The 20,033-nt window shown below is 35.7% G+C and overlaps 2 protein-coding genes across 2 annotated transcripts; one reads left to right on the plus strand and one right to left on the minus strand.

Moving 5' to 3' along the window:
* Positions 1–2,194: 2,194 nt before the first annotated feature.
* On the minus strand, positions 2,195–3,574 carry prss59.1 (serine protease 59, tandem duplicate 1). Its single transcript, XM_056267737.1, has 6 exons — positions 3,428–3,574; positions 3,197–3,347; positions 2,868–3,118; positions 2,632–2,768; positions 2,441–2,542; positions 2,195–2,347 (listed from the first exon to the last, which is right to left on the minus strand). Exons 1-6 carry the CDS (start codon positions 3,465–3,467, stop codon positions 2,300–2,302), a joined length of 729 nt encoding a protein of 242 aa, XP_056123712.1. The 5' UTR covers positions 3,468–3,574; the 3' UTR covers positions 2,195–2,299.
* A 12,870-nt stretch (positions 3,575–16,444) lies between these two features.
* LOC130101837 (interferon-inducible GTPase 5-like) lies at positions 16,445–17,838 on the plus strand. The gene has a single exon (XM_056267690.1). The coding sequence runs from the start codon at positions 16,445–16,447 to the stop codon at positions 17,645–17,647; it is 1,203 nt and encodes a 400-aa protein (XP_056123665.1). The 3' UTR covers positions 17,648–17,838.
* The last annotated feature ends 2,195 nt before the right edge of the window (positions 17,839–20,033 follow it).

The raw sequence follows: 20,033 nt of genomic DNA on the forward strand, positions 1-20,033 counted from the left end.
CCCAAGAAGTAAAAGCAAAGCTTAAATCTTAAAGTTTAATTCTGTCATAAAAAATGTGTTTTTAAAACAAACCTTTATCTGATTATGTTTAGGATGCAGACTCTTCATGCAAGAAAATTTATACCGAAATATTCAATATACAGCATTGTACAACCATTGTCTTCAGCCATAAATTGTAGAAAATACAAATCATATATGTTGTTGTTACAATGTTGTCCTTTGGCTTAGTGTGCAGCTTCTTTTTAACATTTAATCAGCTCAAAGACCGGAGATGAAAATGATATATTTTGGCTGAAATTGCACATTTATATAACATTAGTGTTAATGTGATTTGTCCTGGATAGACAAAAACAGAGTTTACTTTTTATTATGCATTCAAATCAAACGTACCAACACAATATAACATAAAACGTTATACAAAAATGTATAATTATGCTACATTAATTGCACATTTCCTTGAAGCTGCCTGGTTCCAACTGCTGGTCCTTGGCTTTGATTGCCAAGTGCTGCATTTTTGTGGAGGTGACTGGTCCACACCTGCATTGTCCTGTTGAAGGAACAGACATATCATGTCATGCTGACCAGATTTAATGAGTGATTCTTAGAGAAAATCTTAATACATGTTCCTTCTACAATTTCAATATGAGGGTTCTCTAAAAACTAAAAAGATTATGATACTATAGTCATACATTAAATTATTAACGTTTTTACATTATTAAATCTGAAAAAAAGGAGGGAACTTACCAATGCTCTCTTCCGGTTCAGCTGGGACCTGCATGGGCTGAAGGCTCCAGGTGTGAAGTGCTTGATTCTGGCTTCTCGGTTTAGGATTCAGCTGCACCTTCTTGTCAATTTCCACACATATTTTATTTTGGGGAGGTGGCTGACACACACCTACATTGTCCTGTTGAAGAAACAAACATAATCGTGTCGAGTGCTTGTTTGACTAAATCTAACAATAAGGTTCATATTCCACTAATGTTAATTACACAACTTGGAGTTCAGAAAGAAGTAAGAACTACCACTTGAGGTGTAGGAAACACTGGGACATGCCATTATACAGTAGGCTAATAGTACGATTTGATTTTGATTAAAAATAAGCTAGTTACGTGTGGTAGTCGAGTAGTAGACATTTGAACTTAAATTAAAGTGTTCAAGGCAAGCCATTAAAAAAACATGGTGATGCAGGGAGTCTTGTGATTGGTTGTCAAGCCAGCCAATCAGAATTTAGCAGCCTCATCTCTGATTGGTTGGAATTATGGCATATTGTAACGCTGGGTTGTGTTGAGCAAGCGAGCCGTCTGCGCTTAGAGAGCGCTCAGGGCTGGTATGAGAGGAGCGAGAAAGTGAAACTTTGCACATGCGAAAGAGAACATCTGTGCACATCCAAATACTTATTTTAAATGCAAAATAGATTTTCGCTCGCTCGAAATATTTTCTTATCTGCGAGACGAACATTTCTCGGCAAAACTAAGCTCACGCGTGTGCGAAAAGCCCTTTTGCACGCTCAAAATGTGATCTTGCGCGCGCAGAATTGTGACCGAAATCTAACCCCATAGTAATCCACCAGCCGGAATTTGAAGCTTCCCTTGGGGGCCGCCATTGTAGCAGACCATCACCTGCTGTTAGCATTCCATTGACTCCCATTCATTTTGGCATCACTTTGACAGCGAATAACTTTACATCTGAGGCGTCCAAAGACTCCATTTGTCCATTATTTATTTCTAAAGAAACACGACAATGTATAAAAGGTTCCATTACGTTGTATCTTACGTTATGGCCCCGTAGAAACCGTTTTGGTAAAATTAGGCGAACGATTGCGTCATAACCTAATTACAGCAATAATTATTATTATTACTGTTAAACTCGCAATTATGTGTTATAAAGTCATATTACAAAAGTCATGTTACAAAGTTATAAAGTAAATTGTGAGAAAAAAAGTCAGAATTGTGAGATAAAAAGTCGCAATTCTGTCTTTTTTTCTCGCAATTGCGACTTTATTTCTCATAATTGCGACTTTATATCTCGCAATTGCGACTTTATTTCTCACAATTCTGACTTCATATCTCGCAATTGTGAGATAAAAAGTCGCAATTTAAAAAAAAAAATTTATTCAGTGGCGGAAACAAGCTTCCATAATAATATATTTATTCAGTATTTATTCATAAATATGAATGAAGCACTTAGAGAAAGCAGGATATTTTTAAATGCTTTTATTTTCACACAAGTTTTTATCTCCAAAATAAAGAAAAAATGATGGATTGTAGATTTGGAGTCTGTATGTGACTTTGGATCAGCTTTAGTTGTTGCTCATGGTGTCGGCGATCCATTGGCTGAACGAACAGACCTTGAAGAAAAGATAATTCATAGAAGTCATGAAATTCCTTCATGTCATACCAAACATATTGTTTTGTAACTAACAACAACTACTGTATATTACCTTGCCATAGACACCAGGATGATTCTTCTCAGCACAGCCATAACCCCAGGACACAATACCATGCAGCGCACCGTTGCACACCACAGGACCACCAGAGTCACCCTGAAAAAAGAGAAAGACAACCGCTGGTTATTATTAAAATTGTCTCAGGTAAAATTTGTGTGACAACAATATTTCTTGTCATGCTCTACCTGGCAAGAGTCCTTTCCTCCCTCCAGGTATCCAGCACAGAACATGGTGTTGGTGATCATGCCAGGGTAGGATTTGTTACAGTCACTCTCAGACAAGATGGGGATCTCCAGACACTGAAGCTTGTTGGAATCAGCAGCTACAAAGAAATGAATAAAACAACAACAGAGAGGGAGTTAACTCAAGTGCTATGAACATCAAGTGTGAAGGAAGTGACATCATGAGCTCAGTCACTCACTGGAACTCATGGTGTTTCCCCAGCCGGCGACTCTGCACATGGTGCCAGCGGCGGCACAGCCACTGGGCAGGGACACGGGCTGCACATACTGATTGAGGGTAGCGGGCTTGCTAAGCTTGATCAGCATGATGTCACTGTCAATGGTCCAGGAGTCATAGCTGGGGTGGCGGATGACCTTCTGAGAGGTGATGAACTGCTCAGAACCCTCATTAACTGCGATATTGTGCTCGCCCAAACGGACCTCCACACGTCTGAAAGACAAAAATACTGTTCAGAACTGAGGAAGCCATGGACCGGAACATGAGCTACCCTACGAAGATGCCACTTACGACTTGTAGCAGTGAGCAGCAGAGACAACCCAATCCTGGCTGACCAGAGAGCCACCGCAAAAGTGGTAGCCAGAGTTCAGAGACACCGTCCAGGGCTGGGAGTAGGGCGTGCACTCATATCCTCCAACAATCTTGTCATCATCCAAAGCAACTACATACAATGAGAGAGTATCATCAGTATATTGACTCACCTTTTCCATATTGCTATCTCTGAATGGAATCTCTACTCACAGGCAGCTCCAAGGAGCACCAGGAAAACCAAAGACCTCATGACTGCTGATTGAACCGGTTCGATGATGGTTTCGCTCCTCACTCGCAGTATTTATGAGACTGACAGCCTACTGATCCACGCCCCAGCGGTCAGCCATTGACCAATCAGCTCCAAAAGACCTATCTGAAGTCTGATAAGTAATTCACTATCATTGTGTTTCCATGAAGAAATACAGTATTACATCTTGCTTACTTGATTGTTAGAACTCTATATGTTAGGGGCTTCATTGGCACTCCAATGTCACTCAGTGTACACTCTAAAACATTTCAACCCATGTTTGGGTAAAAAATGGACAAACCAAACCATTTGAACCAACAGTTCGGTTTGTTCATTTTTGAACCAGACATGGGTTGAAACAACCCAACCTTTTTCAGAGTGTATAGAGCATGTAAAGTTACAAAATATATTGTTTTTATGTTTAATTAGTGTATCTCAAAGGTAAATTGTTTATGTCATATATTTTCCAAAATATAAAGCCAAAACCTCCTTAACCTAACAGTGAAAAGCTACCTGCAATACACGAGTATTAACATTCTGAGAAACGAATTAGAGCCCAAAATGACATTTTAAACAAAGTGCTGACAGTGTGTAGATAAGACATTGTGTCAATTTTAGATGCAACCAGGGAGATCCAGCAGCTGTGCTGTTGAATACGTAAGCTGTTGGCTTTGTAACCTTAACAGCAGGCTTCCAGGTTTTCAACAGCTGTCCATCTTCTCACCTGCAGGTTTTACATCTGTACTTGTCCCTGACTGTTTCACAATTTAGTCGTAGAACAGGACATTGTTCTTAGTAATATTTCTCATGAACTTCTAATAGTCCTGTACTGTAGTAAACGTCCATCTAACAAGCAATTATATTTGTAGCCAAAATGTTTTTTTTGCTTGTGAAATTTGATCAGTTTTATCAGTTGTCTTTTGTTTTCGATTTCATTGTTAGTTGGTAAACAAAATAATTAATGTTGTTGATACCATAACCTATACAGTATGTTTAAATAATATGCAATTAGTATTTGTGCATCATGCAATTTATTGTGCCTTTTTAATACTAATCTTATTAACTATAGATTGTATTATCTTTGCAATTAGAATGTATAGCATAATAGATATTTCTGTGAAATTACACCACAAATCAGAAAATTACGTTACAATTTTTTAAAAGACTATAAATTAAGGGTAACTTTTGCAATGAAGTAATACAATGAAAATAAAAAGGAATTAATTAAAATAGAAAAACAATAAATACATTAATAAACACACATAAACTTTAGATTTTGCATTTGATTGATTGAAATTGCATTTATTTGCATCATGCTTAATAGACCTTAATCTTTAACAGCAGAGATATAATCATGTGATTTTTTTCTTCTTCTTTCAATTTGGTAAACTATATTTGCATATATTCACATGACCTAAATCATACTATCTAAAGGTTCTTGTGAAACTCTTTTTGATCCTGCATGGTGTAACTTCAGATTTTTGACCTTGCACAGTTATAGCATGACTCTTAATTTTAGTCAAAGGCAACTGCACTGGATATTAATGACCAAGGCTTTGACTTTGGCTATTAATAATTTAGTTCACCATCATTCATTATAGATTCTTTGCAGATACTTCACTTTAAAATTATTGTAAAATTAATTACAACATGCACAAGACTACTGGTCATTGGTATTGTGCCCTAAAGCCTGACAGGTTATCAAGTAGCACAAATAAAGTAATAGAAACAATAGATGTACAGGTCTATTTGAACATTTAGAGTTTGCTAATGGCAGAGTAAATGATCCTTTGCTTATAATAAAGGATCTTTATTTTTTTCCTTGAGAACAATAAAATAGTCAACTAATTACATATTGTACATTTTTATACAAAAAAATTCTTATAAACGTGTCCAGTATTGTTCCTTCAAATTATTTGGAGAAAAGAAAAAAGTGCACAAATTTGTTACAGGAATACAATTCTTTATTATTTCTTACAGTTACTATAGGAACACATTGTTGGTCACATTTATAAATATAAAGTCAAGTTCAATCCAGGATCACCAGGATTAGTGGATTCAATCTATATTGAGATTGTTAACTAGGCAAACAGTTTAAATGTATTATAATAAATAACTCTTGTTCTTTAACTGACAAGTGTCCTTGTCTTCCTCCAGGTTTATGCAGCACAGCACAGTCACTTCAGGCCAGATGAGAATGTCAGACACGGCCTCTTTTTGGAATCAGCTGCTAAAGAAAAAAAAAGTGAGTCTGTAAAAAAAACATTCTTAACACTTAATAATTGGTAACAGTCTGACTCAAAGCCTTTACTCATTGTGTTTCCTCCAGTGACACTGCAAATGGTGCCAGCAGGGGCACATACTGCAGGGCAGAGCAATATGCTGCAAATACTGATGATGTTCCAGTAGTCATGACACATTCAGAGTCAATGAACTGCTCAGAACTCACGCTCAATAATGTTGCGCTCACCCAAACAGACCTCCGACAGAGGAATACATAGCAAAATTGGTTATGATTAGATTTGTTTAATTGTCACAGCTGCACTCAATGTTTTTTCTTAATGAACTTAACGACTTAATGAAGCCTTTTTTTTTCTTTTTCTTTTTTAAATGTGCTGAACTACTATTAGATATTGTCCTTAGCTCTTGTATGAAAAATTATACCGAGGGAAATGCATCAAAATTTACTTGATAATTAATTAATTAATTAATTAATATGTTTACATTTTTTTATATAGAAATATAAAACTATAAAACTACTTTTTCATCTCAGAATCAGGTATTTTGACTTTAAAAGTAGTGTTTCTTGGTAACACTTTACTATAAGGTTCATGAGTTAACATTAGTTAACTACATTAGTTAATAATTAACTAACAGATATTAATAAATGCTATATACGTGCAATGTACGTGCAACTAGGCAAAGCTAGACAGACTTTCTTCTTGAATATTTAATTATAAATAGCAACTTAAACAACACACGCACTCTTTTTGCCACTGTAGAGAGACTGACAAACCCCCCAAGCCAGATTCCCAGTGAAATGCTCTCAGACAGCAAGTGCAGTGAGTTTGCTTCTTTCTTCTCTGAGAAAATCAATAATATCAGAAAGGTGATCAGCTCATCCTTGAGTTGCTCTGGGGTCAGACAGATCAGACCACAACCTGAGAAGGTAGCTACTATGTCTGTTTTCGAAGAAATTGAAGGCAAAATTTTGGAAGAAACCGTACAGCACCTTAAAACATCCACCTGCGCCCTTGACGCACTTCCCACATCTTTTTTCAAAAGTGTGTTAAACAGCTTAGAAGCAGATCTCCTAGAAGTGGTAAATGCCTCACTTCTCTCTGGGAGTTTTCCGAACTCCCTGAAAACTGCAGTTGTCAAGCCCCTCCTGAAAAAGAGCAATCTGGATAAGACCATATTAAGCAACTATAGACCGATCTCAAATCTCCCTTTCATAGGCAAGATCATTAAAAAAGTTGTCCTCAATCAGCTGAACAAATTCTTAAGCTCGAATGGATACTTTGACATTTTTCAATTCCGATCGCATCACAGCACAGAGACAGCGCTCATAAAGATAATTAACGATATTCGCTTAAATACTGATACAGGCAAATTATCAGTACTGGTACTACTCAACCTCAGTGCTGCATTTGACACTGCAATCACAACATACTTCTTGATAGGCTGGAAAACTGGGTGGGGCTTTCTGGGATAGTCCTAAAATGGTTCAGGTCATACTTAGAAGGGAGAGGTTATTATGTGAGTATAGGAGACCATAAGTCTGAGTGGACATCCATGACATGCGGAGTCCCTCAAGGCTCAATTCTTGCGCCACTCCTATTCAACCTGAGCCAAATAATGAGAAAGAACCGAATCTCTTACCACAGCTATGCAGACGACACACAGCTCTACTTAGCCCTATCGCCTAACGACTACAGCCCCATTGAATCCCTGTGCCAATGCATTGATGAAGTAAACAGTTGGATGTGCCAAAACTTTTTTCAGTTAAACATAGACAAAACTGAAGTCATTGCGTTTGGAAACAAAGATGAAGTTCTCAAGGTGAACGCATACCTTGACGCTATAGGGGTCTAACAACTAAAAATCAAGTCAGGAATCTTGGTGTGTCTCTAGAGTCAGACCTTAGTTTCAGTAGTCATGTCAAAGCAATAACTAAATCAGCATACTATCATCTGAAAAATATTGCAAGAATTAGATGCTTTGTTTCCAGTCAAGACTTAGAGAAACTTGTGCATGCTTTCATCACCAGCAGGGTGGATTATTGTAATGGACTCCTCACTGGCCTTCCTAAAAAGACCATAAGACAGTTGCAGCTCATACAGAACGCTGCTGCCAGGATTCTGAGCAGGACCAGAAAATATGAACATATCACACCAGTCCTCAGGTCTTTACACTGGCTCCCGCAGTTACATTTAGGATTGATTTTAAAGTATTATTACTGGTATAAAAATCATTTAATGGGCTAGGGCCTCAATATATTCCAGACAGGCTCACTAAATATAACAGATCACTCAGATCATTAGGATCACATCAGCTAGAAATACCAAGGGTTCACTCTAAGCATGGAGAGTCCGCTTTTGGCTATTATGCCAGCCGCAGCTGGAACCAGCTTCCAGAGGAGATCAGATGTACATTCAAATCCAGACTCAAAACACATCTGTTTAGCTGTGCATTTGCTGAATGAGCACTGTGCCACTGTTCGTCCGACTGTTTTTACTGTATTTTATTTTTTATTCTAAACTGTCTTAATTATTCTTATTTCTTTTGATTATTTAAATTTCTTCTATGTAAAGCACTTTGAATTACCATTGTGTATGAAATGTGCTATATAAATAAACTTGCCTTGCCTTGCCTATTAAAATCTTGTCAGCATTAGTTAATGCACTGTGAACTAACAATGAACAGCTGTATTTTTTAATGACTAATGTTAACAAAGATTTACAAATACAGTAAAAAAATGAATTGCTCATAGTTAGTTAATACATTAACTAATGTTATCTAATTAACCTTATTGTACAGTGTACCGGTTTCTTATGTTAAAGTTAAAATACATTGTTGATGAAAAATACCTTAACAATCCTTATTATATAAATAACAACATATAGTTAGTCTTTTTGTAGAAATGGCTATATCTAGTTTTTAAACGATGTAAACTCTATTTAGTTTATTAATGATCAAAATAACCATAAAAGTATAAAAGGCTTTAGACAACCAAACATGTGGATCCAGATTTGTACTATAAGCTGGGAAACACCCAGATGCTGTTTTTAGGTCAAAGGACAAATCCAAGGACAGAGTAAAAGGCAAGATCGCTATATTCATATTATCTTTACTGACTGTGTTTTTTTTTTAATCCTGTACAAGTGCCTTTGTATTGGGAGACATAATTCAGTCCTTTTAACAATAAACCAAATGTAGCACAAATTCGGTATGCCTACTCGGTCTTTACTTGCAAATCTCTAGTATCCATGCAGGAACATTATTTCAGAATAGCTTTTTTATTGTAATTTGCCATTATTTTTAAGATTCAACTCTCTGATCATGAGACTCTCCATTAGACCTCAGGAAGCAGTTAACCTAACATTTAGGTTAATGTTGACATTTTACTTTCTCAAAAGTGCTCTTACCTCTTAGAGAAGCATACTGACAAAAAGCAAATATTCTTTCATCTCTAGTCTTAAATCATAAACTCTCAGATCATAAATCAAAGGATTCTTAGTATTTTTAATGTAGCATATTGTATTAATGTAATTTGCTCTTGAACTGCGTGTGTGATAAAGGGCTATGCAGGCCTATAGTTTCATGTTACTCAAATGAATGTTATGCATTATTCTTACAATTATGCTTAATATGGATGTCAGTCAAATAAGTTGTTAATAAATGTAAAATCCTTTAAAAAATTGCTCTGTTATTTATTTTCAGTGTACACACAGTAAGCAGAAGGCTATTCCATTATCCGTCTGTCAGGAAAGCCTTTGGCAAGCAGATTTTTTGCATCTTTAAGGCACGTTTTTGTCACACATTTCTTTTGAAAACTCTTATACAGTCTGTATGGAGTGAAATTTACTGTATGAACTCTCTCTTTCACAGGAAATTTTTCCTGTCTGAGACCAGATGTCTTTGAAACATCAGACTTCTACAGCAGTTTTGGCCAAGGCAATTCCCACGCACAGTTGCAGTACAATGTACATGCTGCAGGTGCCAGTATGGTCTCATCTTGAAATCCATTAAAGATTTGGGTAACACTTTATTTTAAGGTGCTTGTAATAAGCAGTAATTAACAGTTAATAAGACACTTATAAGACCTTATAAGATGCATATAATATGCATATAAGATGCATATAAGATGCATATAAGCATTAACTACTTCATATAAGGGTTAATTAAAGGCCCTGAAGAGATCAGGGAAACTACTCCCTCTTGGGAAGGTCAATTTTTAAGTGACTGGGAGTTTGTGTTACCATTTATGTTTGTTCGGCTGTTCTAAAAGTGCAATGTATTGATACTTGAGAAATGTATTATTTAATTTAATTTATTTATTATCATTAGTTAATGCTTATATGCATCTTATATGCATCTTATAAGGTCTTATAAGTGTCTTATTAACTGCTAATTACTGCTTATTACAAGCACCTTAAAATAAAGTGTTACCAAGATGGGCTTCATTCTGAAATGATGAATTCTGCACTCTGAAAGAAGAAAGCCACGGGGCTTTTTTTTTTTTTTTTTTTTTTTTGTATCTGCAGTCTGATTCCGAATCTCTTTAAGACAGTTGGCTCATAAAAATGGAAGGTTGTGGCTTGATTTTTTGCCTGGAAATATTGCTATCAATTTAATAAAAACAAACCACTACATAAAGGTTAAAATAGCATTCCGTGTCAATAATAGTGTTTATATGGCTTTTAAGGAGACATCTATTTACACAATCAAAAACACTTACTCTATGTCTGGGTTTTCTTGCTGTGTACTTTTGTGAATTTCTGTTTTTGTTCTTGATTCTGACCTGCCTTCACTTTTTTTTATGGTCCCATGTTATCACTAATTAAGTGAGCATTTAAGGTAAATGTCTTTTATTTTTGCACATACACACTTCCCTTTCTATATGTACAATAAATTAGCCTCATGCTGTCAATTGTTCCCTGTGTCATGTTTGGACTTGTGTTATATGTTTCCTGTCCCGGTTGACATGTTAGTCCCTTGTATCATTGTGTTCAGTGTTTCCCTGTTTTGTTTTTTCTTTGTTTGCATTAAAATCAGTCCTGCACTGTCAGATATAGCCAAGTAGTAAGGCACAAGGACACAGGATTTCCAACAAAAAATGGGTTTTATTTTACCCCCAAAAAATATAAGAAAAAGTCCCAATTAAAGGAAACAAAATAAATCAACTTGTTCTAACAAATAATCTAGCTAGACTTACATAAACTAAAGTAAACCAAAAACAAATTTTAACGCAATATAAGGAGAACTAAGGAGAACTGAACAACACAAACATTACCCCCCAAATGAGACAACCAACAGGTATTTATCACAGACGGTGAGCTCACTTAAACAAGGCAGGGGAAATCATACAATCAACAATTCATAAATCAACAAATTAGTTACAAGTTAACCAATCAAAGTAAATAAAGTAACAAACAAACAATATAAGAATACAAACCAACAAGTGTAAAATAGAAATAAATTGGAACCAATCAAAACCATAAATTTCATTTTCTTCACCCCCCCCATGACATAGCATCTAGTTGGTATCGGCAAGCGGAATGCTCAGACCATAAATATTCACTGCTGCACGCGCCTCAGCCCTTTGTCCGTCAAGCCCGCGATGACAGAAAGACGCACTCCTGCAGCCAACGCCATTCATCCAACCTCCATGCCACGGTAACTTAAACTCAAAACGAAACAAGGATAAGGAAACAGACATAGCATAACGCACACCAGTAAGTGTGCACACCAAACCAACGAAAGAAGTACTAACATGTATAAATAAAGCTTTTGCAAATTTGTCAAACAAAATCTGTGTAGTGATTTTATTATACCTGAAACTTAAATCCTATACTATACTCAAATATAACTGGATTTGAAAGAGAAAGAAAATAACTATCAATATGTAAATAAAGGTATGTATCGTGAATGACTGCGTATCTGTTACCCTTATCAATGTGTGGCCACAGGTTCGGCCATCACATGCACCTATCCTCCACTTCTGCACCTTCCTAGCTCCCTACTAGTATATTTTACAGGGGCTAATGGCACACCTTAAGAAAATGTTGCTTTTCAATCTATAAGTTTGAAGTTTTTATTGAACATTGATGGAGCAACATATTTAGTGTGAAAATAAATTATAAAAGTGGTTTGTTTAAAATCTTAAAAATGTATGAGGAGGCAAGGTGGGCCTTTTACCCCACAACGGGGTAAAAAGCTCATCAGCATGGGGCAAAAGGCACAAAGTATTGATACAAATACTTAGCTAAAACCATGTTTTTAATAATTTCGAAGTTAACACTCGTTCAAAACAATCTCTTTAGCAATGTTTGTACTATTTTTGGTTTATTTTGATAAATAAAAGTGAAGGGTTGGTCAAAATCCCTTGCCTCTTCAAATACATATATAATCATATATCCTTTTGAATGGTTATATACTTCCTTTATAAAAATCAATAATCAAATATATTCATTATCACATAATAATTTTTATATTCTTTGTGCTTGTGAAATTATATTTTCTTAAATGCATGTGATGTAAGTAACCAGTTTCTTTTAGGTGCATTCCAATCTTACTTTGAGATTGCACGTAGTGCACGCAGGACACGAAGGCCAAGTAACCCACAAGGCCGTTTGTCTCTTTCTCTTTCTCTGGGATCAGTAGAAAGGTTTATAGAGGGTCCTAAAGGAAGCGTGGACACATATGATCCTTCGCTGGACAGATGGTCAAGCTATATTGAGCGTTACTATCAAACTTGTTATATTAAAATGTATTCTTTCCAGTATATTTCCTTCCTTGGGAGTAAATGCCAGTGATCTGTTTTTCTCCCAAATGAGTGAATGTTTTAGCATTATGTTTTGGTATACTTAACTGATAATAAGGAGCTCAGACTCTCTTCAGCCTTGATGGGACGGGAGCTGTTATTTGCTAGTTTCTGTTATTTGTGTGTGTGTGCGTATGACATTCTATGTAGGTTCTGGACGTTCGGACCAGACAACCCGGCGCCCTTCTCGAACCTGCGAGGCCACCACAGACCTAAATCTAATGAGTGGACGACAACTATCTTGACTAATGGCGATAGGCACCCCTATCTCCTCACATGTGTTAAATTGTTTAGGCTCTTAATGTTTCTTAGCCAATGAGAATCATTCAACCTGTAAGCAATGACGTAGCTTAGACCTTGGAAATGGTATAACTGCTGTGATCTTTGTAACTGTAAGCGAGGTGGCCTACGAACTCCTGTGTGAGTCTTGAAGCTGACTTCTGCTGATGAAACTGCAAACTATCTTCAGTAAAACTTTTCTTTAATTTTTTATAATTCTGACTCCGGGTCTTCATTCTTCATATCTGGTTCTGGGTCTTTGACTGTATACCCCCTACAAAAGAATAATTTTTTGTTCAATAAATAAACTGCCATTAAAATATATTACTTTTAAAAATACAGAAACAAAATTATATTAAAAAGTATCAAGATTCTGAAAGCATTGAATGAGATCCCATAATACATCAATGGCTACAGTAATAAGTAATAACAATAAATACAACATTGTATTATATGATATGAGTAATATTATATTTTTGCATATCTATATATACTATAATCATATATAATATTAATCACATGCATGTGCTGCTGACGCAGGAACTGGCCAATACTGAGCCGGCGTTCTGACGTAGAACCCAGAAGCGCTGCACTGTGTTTACAACCTGAACAGCGTCAGAGACTGACACGAAAAAAAGAGAAGACATTGTTGAATAAAGTTGCTATATTTGTTTTTGCGCACAAAAAGTATTCTCGTCACTTCATAACATTAAGGTTGAACCACTGTACTGTGCACAGTGCTGTCAATGGGTACACTTCAAAACTTCCTTGAGGTTTTCATTGCTGAGACTGGTCGGTTTAGATATCTGTGAAAAGCACATAGGCCTATACTTTTACAGTGAGTTTAGCAAAGAACACGGAAACATCATACCATCCAGAGGCCTAAAATTTAGTAGGGACGCTACACTCCAAAAGATTCTTACACTTTTTTTCTTTTTTTTTCAAGATTTCAAATAATAGAATTCCATCAAATTTAATTGAATAATCCTTATATATTATATTATTCATATGAATTAAGAATTTTAAATAAGTAAAAAAACGAGCTTAATAAAATATTTTGTATAAATCTTAAATGTAAACATTTACAATTTTTTTTTTGGTACATTTTCTTTATTGGGTTTTTAACAGTTACAATTACAATCATCTTCCCATCCCCTCCCCCCTACAGCTTAAAAAAAAGGGTATTTCCCAGCAGTGACAGTGAAGAAATCCAGTATTCCACGTTTGCATAGTCCACAAGTTTTCTTTAAACATGAAAGGCTCGACAGCAGTTATGAAACATAGTCAATATGAAGAATATGACAAGAAAAAGAAAAAATAATTAAAAAATAAATAAATAAATAAAAAATAAAGGGATATACTCCCTAGAAGAATTGGCAAATCTTCATAAAATATAAATCACACTTTATAAAGCTTCTAGTCCAGGAAACAAGAGTACTGATACAATAATAATAATAATAATAATAATAATAATAATAATATTGAAGGAGAGGATCTAAACACAGGGTTATTTAATAAAGTAACACATAAAACAGAACTCAAAGTACAAAGTAACAAAACCAGGGGAATCACAGAGGCAACAATTACACTTACAACAACTGACAAAGTAACAAGTGAAACACAAGGGCTATAAATAAACAGGGGCAAACAAGCTTAACAAGATAACAAGGGGGTGTGGCTAATCAGAAACACATGGGAACAATGATCAGACAATTAACAAGACATATGGCAAACAGGGAATCACATGACAGACAAGAACAAGGAACAAGACACAAAACCCACACCGTGATAGATCTCACGGCAATAGGCCTACGAATTTTACGAGGTGCATGGCTAACAACCTCACTCGTACTAATTTGAATGATTTTTGCTAAATCTTATATATTTTACGAGTTGCCCAATTCGTATGAATTCGTTAAAATGAACCCCTAAACCTAACCGTTTAGACAAATCGTACGAATGCATACGAGTGAGGTCGTAAGAATTCGTACGAATCAGCCACATGTTACTCATAGGACAAGCTTCTGACACTCTGGAATCTTAAGCCATTCGTTATGTGCAAAACCTTCCAGCTCACTGATATTCTTTGAATAATTATGATGGCTGTATTATGAAGAAATCCAAGTTAAAAATACTATTGCTATATTAAAACATTATTGCTTTTAATATGCCATGTACATGTAAAATCCTGTATGTATTTCTTTTTTTTTAAACTTTATCTTAGTTACAGCTAACTTGTTACAGTCACTGTGGGGTTGAATCATTTTGATTGCAAGTGTAGGTGCGATCAATTAGCCTACAGTATATGAGCTTGCTAAGAAGTGAAACTGTACAAGATGTTGCTTAAAAAAAATCCTAACAATGTCACCAGTCATTTCACTGGCAGTCATTAGTGGTTTGGTGGGTTTTTTGTGGGGTTTTTTTATTTTCCATTTCCGTGTGAGACATTATTCTGTCACTGACAGCCGATCATAGTCTGAAAAACAACATACAAGCTTTACCAAGCTTGGTTACCTGCAATAAAAGCACTTTCTAAACTGCATATTAGCTATCATTAGTTGCATGTTACATAGCATACATGACTTCTAGTACCCTCACAATCCTTAGTACACGTCAAGCCATGAAGCCAAAAACATACAGGTAGATTCTAAAATGAATGTATTCTTTTTAGAATTCCCCCCCCCCCCCCCCCCCCCACACACACACACACTGTAACAAGGTCTTAATAAAGGACACACCCTAGGACTACAGTTAACGAAACTCTTTCGTACTACTAAAGGCAGTTCATACTTGGTTCTGAAATTATGCTGTTTACTCAACTCTTACTTACCAAAGGTAAGATCAGTTTGTAAAGCATGATATATCAATAACTGTCTTTATGTCTTAAGACTTACAGGGCTTATCCCATACTTTCTTTTGTAGTAATAATAATAATATTAATAATAATAATACAGTTTGTTTTGGAAGAAAATCATGCATAATTTGAATGTTAGAACATGAATAAGCTTGTCATTTAGACAAAAAATATATTTATTGTATACTTTGTCCTATACGAGTTGAATTTGTTGTTAAATGGCTCTCACTGCTTACAAGCAGTTCTACAAAAAATATCTAATTCATGTTGTGTTTTTATGCAATTAAGGAATGAATGCAACATATCGTGCTATGTCTTTCAGATCAATTATGAAATAATTCTAAGTAGCAATCATGTTGCACTGGACGATACTGAAGCTTTCAGAGGCTAGGCAGAAAATTCTGGACTCCCGATGGTGGGTTAATCTGTCATTTCCAATTGATTTCCACAATTCTAGAGACTGGATATATTCTCAATTAATTGTTAATTGTGTATCACCATAACATCATAAGGCATTGTACTTAACACTATTAATTTATTATTAATCAAATATTATTTCATTAATTCAGTATTACTTTATAGAGCAACCATGTCAGATGTGGTAAATCCCTATAATGACGATGATCGCTCCAGCCAGTTATCTGGATCATCTTCAAATACATCACAAACATTCAGCAAAGAAGAGACTAAAGACAAAAGAGTTCATTCCCCAAATACTGGCTGTCGAACAATCAGTCCAAAAAAAAAATGGAAAAGGACCAAAACAAAAATGTGTATGTGGTTTCTAGAGATGATGTAGACATGTCTGACGTCACAGCAAACAAAGAAGAAGAAGGAGAAGAAGAAGAAGAAGAAGATTCAGACTCGATTGGCTCAGAAATACAGAAATTAATAGACTCTCCAAATGCAGGAAAAACAAACAAACTGAAAAGTAAACTGAAGGAGTTGGAGAATGTTACACTTAACATCGCTGTAACCGGGATGACAGGGGCAGGAAAGTCTTCCTTTGTCAATGCCCTGAGAGGACTTGCTAATGATGATGGGAGAGCAGCTCCCACAGGAACAACTGAGACAACTATGAAACCAAACATGTACCCACATCCCTTCATGCCAAATGTGAAAATCTGGGATCTGCCTGGAATTGGTAGTCCAAAATTTAGAGCGAAGAAGTACCTGAAAGATGTTAAGTTCAACACGTATGACTTCTTTCTCATAGTGACCTCTGAAAGGTTTAAGGAGAACGACATAGAGCTGGCCACAGCAATCCAGAAGAGTAAGAAGCTATTTTATTTCATTCGCACTAAAATTGACAACGACGTTCGTGCTGAATCACACAAAAGAAACTTTGATGAGCGGATGTTGCTCAGTAACATCCGAGAGGATTGTAAGTCAAACCTGCTGAAAGTCGGAATATCCAAAATATTCCTAGTATCTTCATTTCAATTGGAAAAATTTGACTTTGAGAAGCTGATCAAGACACTCGAGGATGAACTTCCTGAGAACAAAAGATTTGCTCTCATTCAGTCTCTGCCCGTTTATTCTCTAGAAAACCTGGAAAAGAAGAAAGCGTACTTCAAGAAAATGATTTGGCTGAATGCCTTTGCGTCTGGGCTCGTGGCGATGCCTCCCCTCCCGGGATTGTCAGTGGCCTGTGATTTTGGCATCATGAAGAATTTCCTTAGACAAGTCTTCACCAGCTATGGCTTATCAAATCAAGCCCTAGAGGTGCTATCAGAACGAGTGAACAAATCTGTGGAGGATCTGAAATCTGCTAAGACGTCACGCTTCAAAGATGGAGTCACTGATGATATTCTCATAGATATGCTGTCTACACCAGTCATTGCTATGGCCAAGACGCTGGGGACCATAATGGCTCTGCTGCCATTAGGAGCTCTACCGGCGGGAGGGGTGGCGATCACCACTGTGCACCACTTGCTTAACAAGGGACTAAATGAGATGACAGAAGACACCAAAAAGGTTCTTGAGGCATCACAACTTACCTAATATACGTGGAACGAAATGAGCCTCAGATCAGACTCTGATCTTATATATAAATTAACAGAAATTATATAACAGCTCTGATGTTACAGAAAATCTGTCTTGTAGTTTTGAAAATAAATAGATACAAGTAAACTCACTAATTATACTCACTTCTTTGTAATTATTATTAAAATAAAAATTCTTTTGAAATGTGATTTAGAGCATTTGAAAATAAAACACAATTTTTTTCCAATGTAAATGTCATTTTAATTTGTGTCTGAAATCTGGATATAACTATGTATATACTGTGTGTATGGTGAACTTTGTGCGACAATAAAATACTTATTGATTTCACTGTGTATTTTAGTTAATTAGAAGACTTCTCTCATTGGTTTTGCAATCTTATCAAATAATTAACTTTAAAAGAAAATACAAAAAAAATAATTAAGACAACTCTTTCCAATGCTTCCCAAATAATTGTAGCAACTAATGTTGTGGATTGGCTTGAAAGGGTTTAATTCCATAGACATATTGTCTATTATACTGTACAAACTATATTCTGTCCCATACCCATCAAAGAAAACTTTCTGCATTTTTACATTTTCAAGAAACATCACTTAGTATGATTTATAAGCTGTTTTCCTCATGGGGATAAAAAATGTCCCCACAACGACAAGGATTTTGGAGTGCACCATATTTGTGGGGACACATGTATATGTGGTTTACGGGGACTCTCCAGGCGTAATGATAGGAAGCAGGAAGTGTTCTCATAAACCATGTTTACATTGTAATACCCATGTCATTATACCCATTTGTATCCTTATAAACCATATATACTGTACAAGAACACACACAGACACATACACACACAAATGCAGGTTGGGGTTGTATGGGGACTTTCCTAAGACATACTGATTTGTATACAGTAAAAGCTGTATATTCTAGCTGTCAACAATTAACACACTCATCAACTCCAGCTTTATAAAGGAAACTTTATATAAAACCGATGTCCAACAAAAGACAACATTTAATAACAATCCTTAGATACTGTATATAAGAAATATAATAAATCCTTAGACCTTTCTAATGATTTATAGGCTGCCTGCATGTTAAGAGCACTGTTTTTTCTGTAAAATAAAAATAGTATTATTTTCGAATTATTATATTATTATAATTATTTTACCATTAGTGCCCCTTTTTCTGGTTTGGGCCACTGCCCTTCAAAATGTCTGTGAACGGCCCTGATTCTTCACATATTCCTGCTTCCTGTAAAACACTTCCTGCTAAACAGCATTCATATGAAAATGTGCATCTTTGGAATTGCTAAGTGTTGTATAGTTAGAAACAGCAGAGAAATAATGTAGATATTATTTTGAAAAATAAAAAATAAGAAACAATAGATGCAAGTAATATATAGGCCTATTTAAATGTGGATCACATATATTTTAAAATAGACACTCACATATATGACTTCTTTTAAAAGTGCATTCTTCAACACTTTTGTATAACAAATTTAGTTTTAGTTTAGTTTTAGTTAAGTTTTAGATTTACATTTTATTTTCTGGGGTAATCGACAGCATGTCACGTAACTTTTCTAATAAAGTGTTTCTAACTAAATATTTAGCTTCAGTCCTCAGATGTTTTCAGAACCACACCTTAAACCCACACCTTAGCCTACTGGGGACTTTTTCATAAACAGCTCACATCACTTTAAAACATCCAGAGGTAGGCTACCGAAATTATAACCATCTGTGCAGAGACAAGGTGAGTTTATCTAACTATAAACGCAAATAACTGCGTTTTGTTTGTTTCAATCACAAATAGGCTAAAACGCAATATTAGTAAGCAAATCTGAAGAATTAGAAAGATTTCCATCGAAGCACTACAAAGACTGTTGGTGTGAAGAAATTTATTGTAAGGCTGTTTTAGGCCTACTGTACGAAAGATGGGGGGTAATTTAATTATGTTTTACGTCTGAAAATATAAATAGAACTTTGGAAAAATGTAAAATGATGTAGATGCAAATGAGATTCCTGTCTTGTTGTTAGCCTATAAATAAAAGTTTTATTCTACATGGGGTATGTTGCCTTATGGGAGTGGAACATTTCAGATCAGCCGAATACTCACTTTATCTCGGTAACCACCTGCCACCCGACGGGACGCTCGTGGAATAAGTAATCTGACTGAGAATTACATCGGTTTCTGCCCCGCCGCTAGATGTCAGCGCAACATTAAAGGAAATACTCAGTGAACTAAATGTAACTTAAAGGAGTTCACCTCAAAATGAAAATTTCATGATAATTAACTCATCGCAATGCCATCCATTGTTCATGTCTTTCTGTCTTCAGTGGAACAGAAATTAATTTTTTTTTTGAGGAAAACATTTTAGGATTTTTCTCCACACAATGGA

The sequence above is a fragment of the Rhinichthys klamathensis genome, unplaced genomic scaffold (assembly GCF_029890125.1).
Source record: "Rhinichthys klamathensis goyatoka isolate OS25496 unplaced genomic scaffold, OSU_Roscu_1.1 h1tg000262l_1, whole genome shotgun sequence".
NCBI classification, from domain to species: domain Eukaryota; kingdom Metazoa; phylum Chordata; class Actinopteri; order Cypriniformes; family Leuciscidae; genus Rhinichthys; species Rhinichthys klamathensis.